Raw genomic sequence first — 18,497 nt, 5'->3', positions numbered from 1 at the left:
TGACACTAATTGGAAGTGTAAAATGTCGAAAGCCGTATATTTATATAAGGAAAATTAAGGTCAGAACGAGACTTATAATAGAAATTAACTGCTGCCTTAATATCAGACAACTGGAGAAAGTGGAAACTGCAACCATTTTTTCTCGACCTCTCAAGGGCTGACAAAGAAAGAATTTGACTCTGACTCTTTTCTCAACCATAGACAGTTTTAGATTCCAACTATAATAGTGACTTATTTGTATAAGTCCATTAATTTGCCTTTGAATTTTGTTTCCCCTCCACACCAACCCCAACAGTTCATTAGCCTTTTGAAAACAGCAAAGACGACAGTGAAACTTACCATTCATGCTGAGAATCCAGATTCCCAGGCTCTCGCTTCAGCAGCTGGTACAGCCAATGGAGAAAAAAAGAACAGCTCCCAGTCTCCAGTGGTCCCACCACCTGGCTCCCCGGAACCAGAGCCCACGCGAAGTAAGGGCTGATGTTGTTCAAGTCCTGCACATCTGACACATGCAGACTCAGCAGCAGGTCTCTACTTGGGAGCCAGCTGCCTGCCTGGAGTTCACCGTTTGAAAGGCGGTAGCCAGGGAACCCTTCGGTGAAAGGATGATATAAAGAGAAGGCCTGCTGACCATTAGGCATATGATATGTGTGCTGTGGGTTAATCAGCCTTAGAGCCTTAGGAAACCCATCCACCCACACTAACCCTCAGCCTCTTCACCTCTAAAACAAGGGAGTGATACCTCACTCTCCAGGGATCCTTTGCTGAGGGTACCTGTGATTCCAGGTGACTGGCTAAGGAATTGGAAACATCATTTTGTACATTCCTTTTTATACTGAGTAAGTCATTTAACTTCCCTAAGCCTCAGTGTTCGAAATGGGTACACTGTAAATTGAATATAGTGTAAACACTTCACCAGTGGAGTTAAGGGCGCATGGCACTCTACAGGAAACTCTTACAAATGCTGGTCATTGCCGTAGAATACATAGTTGATCTGAGTTCAGTCATTTGGATATAATAGTAAATCCTGTCAAAGTAAATGAAGTGGTCATGTATGAATCATGGGATAGCACTTCCATGTATCATTAAAATAGTGTATTAAGTCAGTCTAGTGTATTGAGACAAATTGTTCCTTCAGGTTACTTTTTAAGAAAAATTAAACTGGTATTTAATAAAACAATAAATTTTAAGCTTTGGAGTATTTAAAAAGTACTTAGACACATTTGCTTTTCCACAGTTAGGGGAAAAAAAATCTTTTGACCTCCAAACTGCGCATTCAGTTCTTTTGACAGGTTTTTAAGGAAACGGCAGTTTAAAACATTTGTAATATAGTTGGACAAAAAAAAGTCTTAAAGTAATACATATTTGAGGAAAATGTTTCTTTATTTAGAAAGACTAGGTAGTTCACTGAATTGTTAAAACATTTTATGCAAATTTTCTCACTTTTCAATTTTATGTTGATCCCTAAATAGTATTGTCTATAAAAATATGAAATGCTAAATGAAAACATAACATAAAAGAAAATATCATACACCTGCTCTTACCATTTCAGGAGCAAGAAAATAGTCTGTCTCTGATTTCCTAAAAAGAGAGCATCTTGTCTAAAGCAACTTTACCAAGTGTCCCAGCTTTCTCAGAATATGCAATTTGCTGTATGCTCTTTGGTATATCATAAAACATACAATATGAAAACTATAATAAAGCATGATGTGAATTTATATTCACCTTATTTTCTCATAATCTATTATTTATTCAATTCTGAGCATATATGTACCATTAAATGGTATCTGAATTTATAAAACATCAAGTGAAACACAAGGAAAGAAACCTCAAGTTAGTTTCACTTGACATTTAATAAACTCAGATATTTTGTCTAGTTGCATAATGATCAGATTTGATTACATAAAAAGATATGCTCCAGGATAAGAAGAAAAGGAAAACCAAGACTAAAACATGAAAAGCCCTGAGAGGCAGGCACCATGACCAAAATTGTAGATGTTCTTTGTGTTTTATGATCTTTGCCAAATATGTTTTAGGTCTTGCCACACACTTCAGTTCTGAGCTTTACAAATCATGATTTCATAAGTTTGGCTCCAGTAAAATGTAGAATATCAAAGTGAAACTAGAGGTTCAGTTCAACTCTTCGTTCTCATTCCTTTATACCTATTATCTTAGCAACTTAAAAATATACCGAACGTTGCAGAAAATAATTTAATGGTAATTTTATGCTCACCACCCTAATTTAACAATGATGATTTAATCATATTTGTTTGCTAGTTTAAAATATAACTAAAAGATTAAGGTAAACTTGAAGTCTTTGTCCCCAATCATGGGCTCATTTCTCTGATTCACCTCTCAAAGGCAACCAGTGTGATGAGTTTAATGTATTTGCCTTCTAATCAGTTCTTATTTGTGTTTCATTTCTTTTCTAACATATTTTTAGGTACAAGCAGGTCATCAACACCAGCGATCTTTGCTTCTGATCCTGCAACTTGTCCCATTATCCCTGGCTGTGAAACAACAATCGAGATTTCCAAAGGGCGAACAGGGCTCGGCCTGAGCATCGTTGGAGGGTCTGACACACTGCTGGTGAGGACACATCCAGAGATGCTTCAGACACAGGCAGCCCCTTCACTGAGCCCTGAGAGATCCCTGTTGGAGAGACTTCTCTCACTTTTATTAAATGAAATATAAAGACTGAGAAAACTGTTATTCATGTTATTTTGATTTGTAGGGCAAATATTTAATTGGGTACTGGAATTTTTATTTTGAGTAAGCCAGTACTGACTGACTAAGATTCTGTTATACTTGTGATTGTGTAACCATTAGGTTGAAATATTTGTCAGTTCACCAGACCTTGCCTTATTTCAGTTTCCTTTTTATTGACCGAATATGGTTAGGTTAGATCCATATTGAGAGGAGTCTGAAAAATTGGATAATTTGTAGGCAAAATTTTCTAAATGTCAAAAATACTTTTAAAATCTAATCGTTTCATATATAGATAGGAAAGGTGATGTCTATTATGTATGTGTGTGAGATTTATATATTTTATAATTTTTAAGCTTCCCTATCATTAGAAGTATGAGCTTCTTGGAGCCTTTAACATAAATTATGTTGTTTTACTTTTCTTTGAATTTTGGTAAATGACTCCCACGGATCCAGTGAGTGTATAACCCTTGTCACCGTCTGTAAAAATGCAATGTCTTTTGACTCCATTTGTGCTCACTATTCCTAGGGAAAATGGGATAAAGCATGGGTATGTTTTATCTGGGTCCTTAGGGTGCCATTATTATTCACGAAGTTTATGAAGAAGGAGCAGCATGTAAAGATGGAAGACTCTGGGCTGGAGATCAGATTTTAGAGGTATAGAATGATGTGTATTCGACCTTAACAGTTAACAAAGAAAAGGCTAATCTGGGGAGGGTGGTCTTGGTGTGTTTGTTTTTTTCCTTCCTCTCTTCCACCCTTCTCATCCCCTCTCCCTCCCATACTTCTTCACCGTCCTCAACTCACCTGGTTCCTCACAGTCCATGTCCCACTTGTGTATAGGTGAATGGAATTGACTTGAGAAAGGCCACACACGATGAAGCAATAAATGTCCTGAGACAAACACCACAGAGAGTGCGCCTGACACTCTACAGAGATGAGACCCCATACAAAGAGGAGGATGTGTATGATACCCTCACCATTGAGCTGCAGAAGAAGCCGGGAAAAGGCCTGGGATTGAGTATTGTTGGTAAAAGGTAAGACCGAAGTAGACAAACCCAATGACCTTTTGGAATGATTGAATTTAAATTCTTTTAAACTGGCAGTAGTAGTACTAGCAGAAAACTTACAGTTTAGTAAATGAAAATGAAATATATTCTTGTGAAAAAGAAATCTAAATTCTAATGAGTGACAGAAACGTATCTTTGGGAAATTCATGAAATTAAAGGAGAAAGGGACCAAGTGACCCTTTTTAAGGAAAGTAGGCCAGAAAAACATTTAAAAAGAGGTGTCTGTTTTTTAAAAAAAAAATAAAGAGTTACCTGAGCTGAAGCTAAAAGTGACAAATGATCATTGATCTATTAAAGGGGGTGAAGATATTCTAGGGAGCAGGATCAGCATGAACAAAAGCATGCCATGAAAACAGAACAGAAAGCATAAAGTAAGAGGCTGGGGTGAATATGCATAAATTCAGTACCTCGTTTATTTAAACATATAGAAGTAATATTAACAAATATATAATCCAGTAAGTTCTGACACTTTCATTCTAAAGATGGAAAAGCAGAGGATCAGGTCGTAAAATGACTTCTTCGAGATCACAACCTTGGCAAGAAAAGTGATGCAATTCAGTTTCACTGCACATTTCTATTTACAGTTACCTTTGTATCTTAACAAGAAGTTGTTGGTTTGTTTATGGTTTTGTGGATTAAAGAAAGAATGGAATAAGATTAGTATTTGTTCATTTTTTGCATGAATCTATCTTGTATGAAATAATGATTTAAAATAAAAGACATCACAACAATGATATTTAAGTTTTAGGTAACAAATGGTTTTAGTTTGAGATACACATTTGTTATTAATTTTCAATAATGTTAATGATGTTGGTGATAAGATCAATAGCTATTTAAACCTTCATCATGGTATAAAAAGAACAATAGATTTAGCACCCAAGAACTGCCTCTTAACTCCCATTTTTGCCATTCAGTAGCTGTGTGACCCATAAAATGAGTATGATAGTAGCCACTTCTGTTCACAGTATCTGATTGTTGAATAAATACGTTATGAAATATTATAAGCCATACACTATTATTTATCACAAAGATTAATTCTAATGTTGCCCCAGTGTTGCTCTGAAAACAACATTTTAAAGCCATTTAAACAGAGGTAAAAAATTTCACCTAATAAATGTTAGCTTTTTATTAAATAAGCATTGCATTACAGTTGAGAAAAATAATGTTGAAATTCAAACTTATGTTTGCAGAAATGACACTGGGGTTTTTGTGTCAGACATTGTCAAAGGAGGAATTGCAGATGCTGATGGAAGACTGATGCAGGGAGACCAGATATTAATAGTGAATGGAGAAGACGTCCGGAATGCCACCCAGGAAGCTGTTGCTGCGTTGCTAAAGGTAAAAATCAAAGGCCGAATTAATCGTGTGCCAGAAAATAGAAGAGAATTTAACATCGAGCTACCACAGTGAAATAAGTACTGACTTCTCTTTATTTAAAATGTTTTATCAACTAACATATAAGTAAGCAATCTATTTCAGTAGGAAATAGTCCTCAATACACAAAAAACTTGATGCCCATTAAGTTCATTACAGTGTTATTTGTATTACAAATAGTAGGAAATAGTAGGAAAACAGGAAGCAATACAGTTGACATAACTATACATACTTTGGTATATAGCAAAGGTGCATGGCAAAACATATCCGTCTATAATGATGTTCAGGATAACTAAGTTAACATGAAAAAACATGCGGAGAATATGAGACAGAATTGTATCTACAGTGTAGAAACAATTGTGTAAAATAAAATCTGATAATAAGTCTTTTAACCAAAATGATGAGATAATTATTAGAACTATGGAATCCTTTTCCTTCTTTTCTATTTTCAAAATATTTTTAAGGATAAGTTCCTTTTATAGCAGAAAAATTAACATAATAATTTTATAATAGGTGGATGAAAGAGATATAACTTTACGTAGTGAATAATATATGGAATTTGTTAACTGCTGCAGTTATATAAGATGGAAGTATAGATTCAAGAAGGGTTTGATAAGTTCCTGGTTCCCCAGAACAAACAATAAAACAACTTATAGATATTGCAGGTAATGTTTGACCTTTCAGAATCTGATTCATGATCAATGTGTTTAAGAATAATATATCTCTTGAAACCTCTATCAGAAGCAGCATAATAATATCAGTGCTAATATTCATGTAAATGCTACTTTGCCCTGGACACTCGTAAGCATTATACGTGAACTGCCTTATCACAACAACCTATAAGCATCTCTATTTTAAAAATACAGAGTAAAAGTCTTATCAAGGTAGATGTCTACCAAGGTCACACAGCTAGTTTATCACGTAGTCTGATTTAAACCACTGTGTCTGACTGCAAAAACCAGTATCTCAAACACCTTCTTGTGCTACTTCCACGTGAGACTATACAGCATTTCTTGCATGCCTGTGATGTAATAATGCCTTTCCCGCAAAGGGCCACAGGGAAATTGTCTTCAATCCCTTTGTGTTTATAGCAATATGGCTTATTTAAGTATTACATAATAGGTTTATTTAGGTACCTTGAAACAAGAGTTTACCCACTTATCTGAGTTCCTCCACCATTAATAGCAAAACAAGTTATTTTATTGTTTTTGTTTTGTTTTTTAAAATCTGAATCATTTAGTTCATTTGGCTTATCTAAATCAGTGTTTTTCCTGAGAGAATTCTCAATTCTGAATTTCTCATTACCTTGACAGAAAAAGTCTCCATGTAAATGTATGAGCTCATTAGACAGACACTTAGTGGCGTTGCTTCTGCTGCTGCTTGTTATTACTTTGACTAGTCTTAATGTTTTAGAAAAGCCTCTTTCTACAAAGCATTAGAGCTATCTTTGCGTATGGAAATTCTAAAAGGAATATGCCTTTTAAAAACTGTTTCGGAGAGTAAATTGTGATTGTAAAGATGACTGTAGCATCTTATTTAAACATTTCTATAAAGCAACTGGTTGTCCTTCCAGTGTTCCCTAGGTACAGTGACTTTGGAAGTTGGAAGAATCAAAGCTGGTCCATTTCATTCAGAGAGGAGGCCATCTCAAAGCAGCCAGGTAGGTAGCTATGGGATTCATCAGGGAGATGCAGTCTATATTCCAAAGGAGCTCAGAAATGTCCCTGACTGGGAGTCTGCCCAAGGTCATGGACACAGGCCTAGCCTTCTGGCCGCTTGACACAGTGGGGTGTAGAGTTGATACAGAGAAGAGCAAGAGCCAAAAGTGGACAGGTAAGCAAGGTATAGTTCTTGAGTAGTTTATAAGTATTCTAAGGAACTCAGTTTCTTTTCTGACATGATTCTTTTATTATTTCAGAATCTCGAAAGTTAATTAATTTAATATATTTTTAAACTATTTTACAACAGACATTTATCAATCAGTATTCAACTGAAAAAAATCTCATGTGGGTGAACTGTAGATGCTCACTACCATTTATAAAAATGTGGTGTTATATAGTTAAGTCATTTGACAAGGCCCTCCTCAGTCTTAATGGTCCAAGACCATTTTCTTCAACCTATCCTTAAAGACCCCTTACTCACCCTTTAATGACCATCAGTTTCCTGTGGACTGGCCCTAATTCTACCATTTTTTAAGTCCTCATCTATGTATAGCATCAGTTTAAATTTAGAGAGCATTAGCTTGAATGAGATTATGAAAGTCCACTAAAATTTTAGATAAGTTGTAATCAATTCCATCCATCCTTTTAGCTCAATTTATTTAGGTCACTAGGCAAAGTCTTCCTTCAAAAGAAAAATAAATTAGTAGAAACTGTTTAAATTGCCCATTAAATTATCAAGTGCAGTGTTACTTAACAGGTATTTCTCTCTGGATGCATTAAAATAATTAAATTCTGAAATAAGGAGCTATCGTTACTTCCAAAACTTTCTGACGTCATTGTTTTGTATTTGTAGATGAGCGAAGGCAGCCTGTCATCATTCACTTTTCCACTTTCTGGATCCAGTACATCTGAGTCACTAGAAAGTAGCTCAAAGAAGAATGCATGTAAGAATAATTTGATATTTTAAGAATGATTTACTGTTTTGAATTTTGGCCTTTTTAATTTAGCTCTGAACTGTCTTTCCCCAAATCATTTCATATCTTAATACAGGTGCAAAAGATGTGTGTTGGCAAAAATTCTGAACAACATGAAGCTGTGCCCATGACAGCTTTTCTATTTGATGTTTACCCTACAAGACATACTAAACATTAGAATCAGGAGTTTGTAATTTCTTTCTCACTAAGCCTATTGGTATAATTGATTTTTATCTCCTTTCTCTGTTTATTATAACACCAATAAATCAGAAGATGCCATTAAGTGAAGCCTTCTTTTTCCATAAGAGTTACAAAAATTTTGATTGAGAAAATTAATATGATTCTCCTGTGTTATAATTACATGAAATCATGATGCAGAGGGTTTTTTTGGCTTGGAGCATTTGTTGAAAGTTGTTCAAATTGAAGAAACTAACCATATGGCATTCTCTGTTTGAAATGTGACTAATATTCTAGAAATTTAGGTGCTTAAGACCATGAATTCTTTTTAATGCACCCATGACTTTATTCCTCTCAGCTGCACACATGTGTCTTTCTATACAAAGCACATTCTGTCCTTGATTCACTCAAAGTGGATTAAACAGTTATATAATCAGTGTTTAAAACAAGAAGGAAGAAATGGATGGTATGTGCATTTTGTTCAGCTGAAGAAATAAAGAGTTCCTATATGAGAGATTTAATCATGTGTACTGGCAATTTTGAGAATGCTTTCAAAAAAAATTAGGATACCTCATTTAGTCCCATCCAGCTCCAGACATTGACTTAAATTTAAAGGAACATAAAAAAATGCTTTAATAACCATATTTTATCTTTTTCACTTTTATAGTGGCATCTGAAATACAGGGATTAAGAACAGTTGAAATAAAAAAGGTAACTTGGGGGAAAGAAAAGAATGTAAACTGTTGACTTGAGGCATCTGCATATATATTTTCCTGTTAGTTGTCTTACCTTTCTGTGGTACCATGTGAAAAATAATGTATTATACACAGTAGAAATAAAACAATGGTGTCTCTGTTGAATTTCCTGATCATAGTACCTTGTTTGAAAAATCATTGTTGGCACATTCTGTGTTGCCAAAAATGGCATCAGTTCAGCCCCACACAAAATAATGCCCAACCTCTCACTTCTCATAATGTTAAGTAAGACTTTGCCTTCAACAGATCTTTTCTATTCTCCTAGAACAAATTCCCCTGACTGCTGTGCACAAGAGAAAAATAAAAGCAACTACAAGTTATTGAGCCTTTACAATGTGCTGAATGCTCTTGTAGATACTCTGTGCCGTCACCATCTCATTTAATGTTCACTGTGTCCTTCGTGAGTGGCACTGTAATCTCCTCTTTGTCAGTGAAGATCTAGAGATTCATTGAGAGACATGGACTTGTTCCAGGTCCCAGCATTTGTATGTGTGGGTTCCTGGCTTTGAACACAGGTCTCTCTGATTCCAAAAACTGTGCCCTTTCACTTCGTCACGTTACCTGCTCTTCAGCCATCCTGCAACATGATTTTCACTTAACCATATTTTGATTTCTTTTACTTCCTAAATAGATGTTTAATTTCCTAAATCACACTAAAGACCTGTGTCAAATAAAGCAGTGCAGTTTTCTTGAGCTTCATTTTTCACCCTCATATCTAGAGGATCAGATTAAACTATAAAATATTGTGCCAATGAAACCAAGTCAATTAAAAATATCACATTGACCAAAATATTCTCTCTCTTCCATGACAGGGGCCTGCTGATTCACTGGGAATCAGCATTGCTGGAGGAGTGGGCAGCCCGCTTGGGGATGTTCCTATATTTATTGCGATGATGCACCCAAATGGAGTTGCAGCTCAGACCCAGAAACTCAGAGTAGGTTTTACTAACAGCCCTGGTAGCCCTTGCAAATCTGACAGAAGTTTTGATAATACCCTTTGAATCCGGTCACCTGTCGCAGGCCATTTTAAATGTATCTGCTCTTGAATCAGCTAATCCAACCATGGCAGGGCTTGCTTTGCTTAAAAGATGAAGAAAATTGAGAGAGAAGAATTTTTTCTATTATGTGCAAATTTGCAAGTAAATGAAATGGGAAGACTTACTGTTGTTTCTTAATATTTTTTACTTGTTTGAAACTCTGTGGAAGAAGTTGACAGAAAAGAGTGTTTCAGAACACTAGTATGAGGTGAAAGTTCTAAAATCTGTGTGGCTTTATTTCAAAAGAGTCTCTGAAACATAACCACCCCTTAGTTTAAATTGTCCCTAACTTGGGAATGCTTCAGTCTCCTTTGATATCGAAATTTATGACCAGCACTCAAAAGTTGATTGTTACACATAGCACAGGGGTCAGAAATTTTTTTCTGTGATGGACAAAATAGTGCATTTTTTAAACTTTGTGGGACACGTAGGTTTCTGTTACAACTACTCAGCTCTGCCCCATGAAAGCACCCAAATGAGCATGGCTGTCTTCTGAGCTGATTTCATGAACCAGAACAAGCAGTGGGCCGGACATGGCTTTTGGGCGGCAGTTTGCACACCCCTGCCTTAGAGTCACATTCAATGTATGTAATAATAACGTCCAGAGAAATTCTTGTTTCCAAATGGCATCAGATATTTTATTATCTTAATAGGAAGCCATGTCCTACCAAGGAGAAATGAAGGGAAGAATGATTTCCCCTCTCCTCCAGAGACTGTGGAGTCAGTCATAATGTGCAGTTTCTTTTTGTGCTTGCTGCTTCTTGGAATTAGTCGTCCCGTTGGGTATATTTCCACTGCTGATAACAGCATGTATGTGATGTGCAAGGTAGAGAAGGAAATGATTGTGCAGGTCTCAGTGTCACTCTCTCCATGGCTGCTTTAGCAGATGGCTCTTCCTTTCCCTTGCAGGTTGGGGACAGGATTGTTACTATTTGTGGCACATCTACTGAGGGGATGACTCACACCCAAGCAGTTAACTTACTAAAAAATGCCTCTGGTTCCATTGAAATGCAGGTAAGGTTTTTATTCTAAGCACTATTCAGAATATAGGTAGCTTGAGGACACATGAGATTTTCTGTTAAAGCAGTAAAAATGCTTAAATCTCCTGCTACTATTTTACTTAATATTTCCCTTACGCATAAATGATTGCATTGAGAGTTCTAAGAAAGTGTGTAGGAAACACATTCTGTCAGGTTTATCTTGATGCATTTATCTAAGGGGAAAATACAAGGTCTTAGCAGTAAATGATCAGTTGCTAGAATTTTAAGTGGCATGAGTGGCTTGTATTCTAAAGACCTTTAAAAATTAATTGCATAGGAGACCATGTTTGAAAAGCATCAAAGAACTTGGTAGAATGAATTAGTAGATTATTTTTTATTATCAGTTGAAGAGGCCTGTGGACCATGTGAAATTTCTTTCTCTTTGGCTCTATATTATGTAACAAAAATGATTAAGTGGACAATAAAATACGTGTCTTAATCCAAATACTCTTTTTGAAGAAAAATCACTGATGTGTTCCTAGCCAGGTGGCCATGTGTTTTTTCTCTTTATATTTCTCCTATACACAGGTGGTTGCTGGAGGAGATGTGAGTGTGGTCACAGGTCATCAGCAGGAGCCTGCCAATTCCAGTCTTTCTTTCACTGGGTTGACATCAAGCAATGTATTTCAAGATGACTTAGGGTGAGCTCATATATTATAGTTTGTATGTTCCTACTACTCACATAAAGGTGAAATAATAGGAGATGAGGTATGAAATATGAAAACCCAAGTGTTTTTAAACTGTTAAATAATTTTGGCATGGATTTAGTTTATCAACGAGAGAGAGAAAGCCACTACCCATCCCACATTTTCAACTCAAGTTTTTGAGGGTACATTATACCCTATGTGACAAGGAGCAAGTAAGATCTATTCTTTTAAAAAGTTCACCATTGCCTACTCATTTGATAAATCATCTTTTAGATTAAAAAAATCACAGTTATCTAATATTTGAGTACAAAAGAATTAGAACATAGAAGAAGGAGAAGATAGCATATTAGAATTTTTTAATAATTTGATGCAGATTTTACATTGTTTATAATTGATTTTTCTCTCTGAACTTGGTAATACTGATGTTTATGGCTTGTTCCATGATGGTCCTCTGCACTTTAGCCCTCTTACTTTAAATAAACTGGGAAAAGAATAAGCTTCTCCGTGCAATGAGAGCATCCTGTGAATATGTTAGTTTAAGAGAACTGTAAATGAGTAATAGAATTAAAATGTTAAATAGAATTTTATTAGATTTCATAAATTTAAAATACTGATCACAGCATACACTGACTGATTTGTCAAGCTTCCCCAAATTACCCATCATTAACTCACTGTCAGTAACACAAAGAATGATACTAGTTCTAGGTAAATGTCAGATAATTCATAACTTACCGATTCACAGCATCTGTTTTTTTTTTTTTTTTTTTACATCCCTACACTCTTTTTTCCTTCTTTTTACTGTAGACCTCCTCAGTGCAAGTCTATTACATTAGACCGAGGACCAGATGGCTTAGGCTTCAGTATAGTAGGAGGATACGGCAGCCCTCATGGAGACTTACCCATTTATGTTAAAACAGTATTTGCGAAGGTAAGCGTGCAGATTTTATCCACCCTCCCCCCTAAACATTTATTTATTAACAGTGGTCAGCAGCTGGCTTATTAGTTTGTGGCCTGAGGTAACGCCAAATGGTTAACAGTTGATCGTTTTCTTTTAGAACTCCCTACAGGAACATGTCATTAAATATTTTTGTCCAATTTGAGGTTTAGTAATGTTTAAAGGAAAATAGGCTCAAATTGAAATTCCATGGGAATTTTTGACCACGTACATGAAAATATTAATGAACTTAGACAGTAATGCCTGATTTTTTTTTTTCCTTTGAAAACAAGTTGCATATGATTGAATGTCTTTTGAAAATGAAACATTTTAAATACGTATGCTGTAAAGTGCTGGCATTTCTTTTTCTTTGCATTTTTTTGTTGTGAAATATAAAACAGGCACAGAAAAGTACATACATAGATTTGCAGATTAATAGGGCATTCATTTTGCAGTTTAATTTCATTAAATGGTATAGAAAAATAATAACTAAAAACTTTTGAAGAGTATCTAGAAGCTCTGTTACCTACAATAAATCAGCATTTGCAACCAAGGCGTTTCATAAAAAAAGGAAAACCATTTAGTATATAGTTGTAATTACATAATAACATGTTCTATGTTAAGAATGTTTAGAATAAGAATAAAGTTATTACAACATTGATGAAGCTATTAAAATATTTTAAACCCAAATAATTCCTGTTAATATATTGTTAAGACATTTTTTAGGAGCTACAAAATTGAACAAAATTTTCCGCAAGAAAAAATCTAGGATCTCAAAGTTTTACAGTGCAGAGGAACAAAACACATCAAACCTATTAAAAGATTTGATGCAAGGGCTTGAGATTAGTGCATTGGTAGGTCCTATAAAGTGCCTACCAATGGAGGTTTTGTTATATTATTTTGAAAAATATATTTTTTAACCAATTTAATGTGCTGTATGTACAGCAATCAAACCATAGGCTTAATTAATGAGACTTTTAAAAGCCATCGGTATGTCCAAAAATACAAACAGCATTTGCCAGTGAATAGAAGAATCTTGCAGTCCTTTTCCTCAGCCTTGGAACAACTTATTTAAGGCATGCTAGTTAGAACATATTTTAAGAATTTCATCATTATGGATTCCTCATTAACTTTTCCATATTTTAATCTTATATTTAATTGCATAATTGCCTGCCATAAACATGCCTTATGATGGGGTTCTTTTTTAGACAGCGATGTCTGTGTTTAATCTTAATCATTTAGGGCCCATAAAAATATATGAAGAGCCCCTCTACCTTTGGGAAGTAAAAATCCAACAAGCTTGTGCTGCCTTTATTAAATCACAGAAAGAATTAGAATTAAAATTAGCAGGACTTGTGCCATGTCCTGCCTTCATCAACATGCATGTGGGCTTTATGCTTCTGCGTACCTTTGGGTTTCATGCTCTTCATGCCATTCTATAAAGCCACTTTTGTTTCTAGCTAATCCTTTGTTTTCTTTCTGTAGGTCTTCTTTGTAGGATAAAACATATTGGACTCTATGAACTCATTCTTAATAGGCAAATTCCCAAATATTCTTTATTAATTTGAGTTCCTACCTACTGTGCTGAACAGACAAAAAAAAAAAAATCCCACTAATCTATTGACTGCTAAATTCACAAATAAGAATTTCAGTGCTAAAACCATTTAGGAGCAATACCTCCTTTGTATATGTTCATTACTGTTTAATGGCTGTGAAGCACCCATGGACCATTGAGAGTAATGTGTATGTACATGCAGAGCAGTTTAAATTCTTGTTTAGATCTTTTTCTGTTGTGTAGCATTTTTTGGAAGCAGCATTTTTGGACAAGTAAACAAGCCTACTTTATAATTGCAGGGAGCTGCCTCTGAAGATGGGCGTCTAAAAAGGGGTGATCAGATCATCGCTGTCAATGGGCAGAGTCTAGAAGGGCTAACCCACGAAGAAGCCGTTGCCATCCTTAAGCGGACAAAGGGCACTGTCACTCTGATGATTCTCTCCTGAAGCGGCTGTCAGAATTGAGCCAACTCAACCCCTCACTGTACAGAGAATGAACTGGTCTTGTGGATGACTGTCCCATGCTGTGTTCTTCATGCTCTTCAAACTGTGGGGGGAAAATACCGTATTACGTTTGTTTCTCTCCTATGGAAATGATTGTCTTACAGCCTAGCATCATTTTTTCCTTTCTTCTTGCATATCATGAACATACACTCAGAGGTTTACGCATAGTTAAATCCAGTCTTTCTTCATGAAGGTAGTTGGCATTCATAGTCACATGGGCAAAAATTCTTATGTGCTAAATTGGTTGGTAGACGAAGAAAAATTAGTTCTAAAGCTAATTTAAGAGAAATGGATTCAGTACATTAGGGTGAAAAATGAAAATATAAAGAAAATCGAGTTTTATAAAAATGCCTCATTTTCTCAATCCATCTACTCTCCCTATTTCTAAATTAAAAAAAAAAATCTTATTGAAAGTCTTTTAAAGTACTCAGTATTTAAAAATTTTGAGTATTGTAGAAAATTTCATCTCCCCACCTTTAATATATACTTACATGTTTTCCTCCTAAACTGGGTTTCTAAGATTGAGTAAAGAGCGAATATCTAAAGAAATGACCCAAAGTTTGTAAAGAAAACATTTAATGCACATCTCGATAATTATTTTCATTTTCAACCTGTTATAAAAAAATTTCAGTTTCTCTAAGTAAAATGAAGATGTTACCCTCTATTGACTGTTATTTCTCTAGAAAGCAGCCGAGCTAACTATGGAGGAACATGGACGACGTCTCGGAGTCTTTAGTGCTGGTTTTAACTGATGCAACACTAAAAATGTGTTAGCGTGCTGTGCAATTGGTTTTCAGTTAGTATTAATCTTAATGACAGAGAAAAAAAGCAATGTGTTAGTAATTATTTTTGTTGTATGCCATTAGAAAATTGATAGGAAATTAAGGGGATCAACATAACTTCACTTCATTGCCTTATATTAACATCTTATAATACAATAGTTTAAGACTAAGCGAAACAGATGGAGCTGTTTATTGAGACAACTGGTGAGGAATTATCATGTGTTCGTTCCCATTTTAGAGCGTGAAACTCCTACATTAGAATATATAAAGTCACTTTAAATATTATCTATATTTGTAACAGAAGTAGTGTACAGATATTTTATTACAGCACTTTTGTGTAAATGCAGAATTGAAGTGAATAAGAAGTTTGATGATGCACAAATAAAGAAGCAGACGTATTTTTTTGTTTGTTCTTTTTACTGGGGAAAAGTTTCATAATACTGTTCAAGGTTTATAATTTAAAATTGTCTTATGTTTAACTGAACACATCATGTCTATAGATACAATTAGAGGAAATTTGGACATCACTATGAAAAGCTTAATATTATTTTTACATCCAGAATTTTTACTAACACTTAAGATTCATGGACTACTCATGGAGCAGAGGCAGATAAACAGGGTTGTAGAAAGAGAAGTGTCCTGCTTGTATACGTTTTTCAGAGATGCAGTTAATATAGTAATATTATGTTTTTCTTTAGGATAAAGAGCTAAAGTGTGTTCAGATGGAAACATCATAATGAAAATTATATTAATAAACAGGAAAAGTCTAATTTGAAAGCTGAGCGAAGAATTTGGGAACATTTGTTCTATTAGCTCTGCCCCTAATTAGCTAATGAACATATGCATTCTCCCTGGTTTGTCTCATCTACAAAATGATAGGTTATTTTATCTCAAAACCTGTACCTGGTTCTAAAATGTAAGAATTCTGTGATTCCTAGTTAATTAAAATGAATGGACAAAACTACACATGGTGGCAATTCAGGAGATATTCTTCTTAACCAATCATTGTAAACCCAAGTACTTGATGTAACAAAATTCATTTTAGTATCCCAGTGACACATCTAGCTTCTTAGTCATCACTTAATGGTCCTCCATCATGAAAGTATGCCAGGTAGGCTACTGGAAGATGAGCTACCCTGTTTTATGAGTTTTAATTAGCAAAGAATTTTATAGAGGACACTCTATGGTAGAGTCTAGCGGGGAGTTAATCAACCAAATTAAAGTTCGATTAAACACATGAGAATAACCCAAGGAGAACAGCTTGGTGGATATCTGTACAAGCCTGAAAAGCATCCCCCAAAATTCATTCTACCAGGAACCTCAGAATGTGACCTTATTTGGAGATAGAGTCTTTGCAGATATAATAGTTAAATGGAGGTGAGGTCATACTGGATTATGGTGGGCCCTAAATTCTTCAAAGAAGGCCATGTAAAGATGAGGACAAAACAGGCAAACAAACATCCAGAATCTTGAAACCACCAGAAGCTGGAAGAGGCAGGGAAGGATTTTTCCCCAAGATCTTCAGAGGAATCTTGGCCCTGTTTCTATTTTTATTTCAGTGTTCCGGCCTCTAGAACTATGAAAGAATAAATTTGTAGCTATAAGCCATCTTGTTTATGGTATTTTGTTATGAAGCCCTAAAAAACTAATACAGTTTCATATATTTTTAAATCCTTAGCTACTATTATTGTGTCTGGCTAATAGGAGAGGCTCTGTGCATATTGAATATATGAATGATTAACATAGGTAATGATTCATTTTATGGTATTACCTTATTTTAGTTAGCTGCAGCCTTTGTGCTAAATGAAAAAAAGAAACAGTAGGAATGCTCTTCGAGATAAAAAAAAAACACTTAGGAAAGCTCCCCTCTGGATTGCTATTAATTAACAAAGTCAAAGCGTATGAAGGAAGGGGCGGGGGGAAAGTTTGATAGAAGAATATAGATTCATCAGCATTGGAGGGAAGCGACAAAAATTTATGCTTTTACTTTTTTTTTTTTGGAAATATAAGTGTTCTATGTGGTACAGGAACAAACCGAGTAAAGAGCGAGCTTGAATACTTGAATGTCATAGTGTTCATGCCATATAAAACTCAAGACAGTGAACTGACTATAATAGGTTCAATATGATTGCTTGTGTGATTAAATCACACTGGAGAATACACATTTCTGGTATTCTTTGTGACCCCTCCAACATGATGATGATGATGAAATAAAATTTTTAACTTCAGTTCTGACTGATACCATCAGGAGCAGCAATGAGGTGTGTAGAAAGTCAGTAGAATTCATATATCAAAACAAAGATTTAATTGGAAGCATAATAAGACTAAAATTCATGAAAGATAAGACAAGTAAAAGGACAGGGGTTTTTTTTGTTTGTTTGTTTTTAAGAATCTTAATAAAGCAATTTTCAATTGATGGAAGAAGCAAAGGAAACTCTTCCCTGCTCTGAGATATACTGCACTAAGCTGCCTTAGATCTGGTCAGCTAGCTTACTGTCTGAGAATGAATGCCATGCAGTGATTTAGAGCCTTTCTTCAGATCTCTCCTCTGAATAGAGAAGTTGAAAGGATGCCTGCAGGGAGACAGGAGTAAATAGGCTTTTGTTGTTGTTGTTGTTCTAGGTGTGGGTATGTCAAAACTATCATCACCTGCTTTCAGCAGCCCCAGTGTGGTGTTCCATGTCAGTGACGAGTATTCTAGACTGCATTTGATTTGTGCAAAGATGTTCCTCAACTTTGTCTATTTAGGAATGAATATTTAACTGTACTCCTTTCTAAAGGGAGTGTTTTGTCAGGCACGGTTGGACTCTGTTACCTCAAGAGGAAAAAAAATGTTGGCAGCAAGAAAATTCCTAAATGAAAATGCATAAAATCTATAACAGATGTTCTTAAAGTGATATTCGTATACTTGACATTGCAGCTTCTTTTCCTTTCACAATACAGGTATTCCATATTGTCCATTTTGACGTAAACTTGAAAATAATTGTATTATATTGTTTGTCTAAGAATTATACTTGTCAGTCAAGTACTGAAGTTCAGTAGTTGGCCCTTAAAAAGAATTCTGCCAGGGAGAAAAATCTGTGGCTGTGATCGCAGAGTTCTCTCGCTGAGAATGTTTCTTGACATTTTCCAGAGTTACCATCGAAAAGCTGCTTTTTTGGCAGCTTTGAGAAGGGAGCTTCCACCTGTTCATTAAACACTGGACATTTTTTTCAGAAGGTTGTGTCGTTTGCAAATACTTTTGTGATCCTTTCTTCTTTCTTCCCTCACTCTCCTCCTTAT

The 18,497-nt window shown here is 35.2% G+C and overlaps 1 protein-coding gene across 9 annotated transcripts in view; it reads left to right on the top strand.

Moving 5' to 3' along the window:
* MPDZ (multiple PDZ domain crumbs cell polarity complex component) overlaps positions 1–15,613 on the top strand; it is a 144,578-nt gene extending 128,965 nt beyond the window's left edge. For all 9 annotated transcript variants that reach the window (XM_016162952.2, XM_016162946.2, XM_016162953.2 and 6 more), the window contains 13 exons: positions 296–470; positions 2,444–2,589; positions 3,280–3,363; positions 3,550–3,743; positions 4,967–5,114; positions 6,724–6,810; positions 7,665–7,755; positions 8,630–8,673; positions 9,530–9,652; positions 10,664–10,768; positions 11,323–11,435; positions 12,246–12,369; positions 14,230–15,613. In XM_016162952.2, coding sequence (XP_016018438.2) covers positions 296–470; positions 2,444–2,589; positions 3,280–3,363; positions 3,550–3,743; positions 4,967–5,114; positions 6,724–6,810; positions 7,665–7,755; positions 8,630–8,673; positions 9,530–9,652; positions 10,664–10,768; positions 11,323–11,435; positions 12,246–12,369; positions 14,230–14,376 — 1,581 coding nt within the window. In that variant the 3' untranslated portion in view covers positions 14,377–15,613. The remainder of the gene's footprint in view (positions 1–295; positions 471–2,443; positions 2,590–3,279; positions 3,364–3,549; positions 3,744–4,966; positions 5,115–6,723; positions 6,811–7,664; positions 7,756–8,629; positions 8,674–9,529; positions 9,653–10,663; positions 10,769–11,322; positions 11,436–12,245; positions 12,370–14,229) is intronic.
* Positions 15,614–18,497: the final 2,884 nt, after the last annotated feature.

This window comes from Rousettus aegyptiacus, unplaced genomic scaffold (genome assembly GCF_014176215.1).
Source record: "Rousettus aegyptiacus isolate mRouAeg1 unplaced genomic scaffold, mRouAeg1.p scaffold_m13_p_3, whole genome shotgun sequence".
In the NCBI taxonomy this organism is placed as follows: domain Eukaryota; kingdom Metazoa; phylum Chordata; class Mammalia; order Chiroptera; family Pteropodidae; genus Rousettus; species Rousettus aegyptiacus.
Note: the sequence above shows the minus strand (reverse complement) of the source record. Positions and strands in the feature narration are given on the sequence as shown.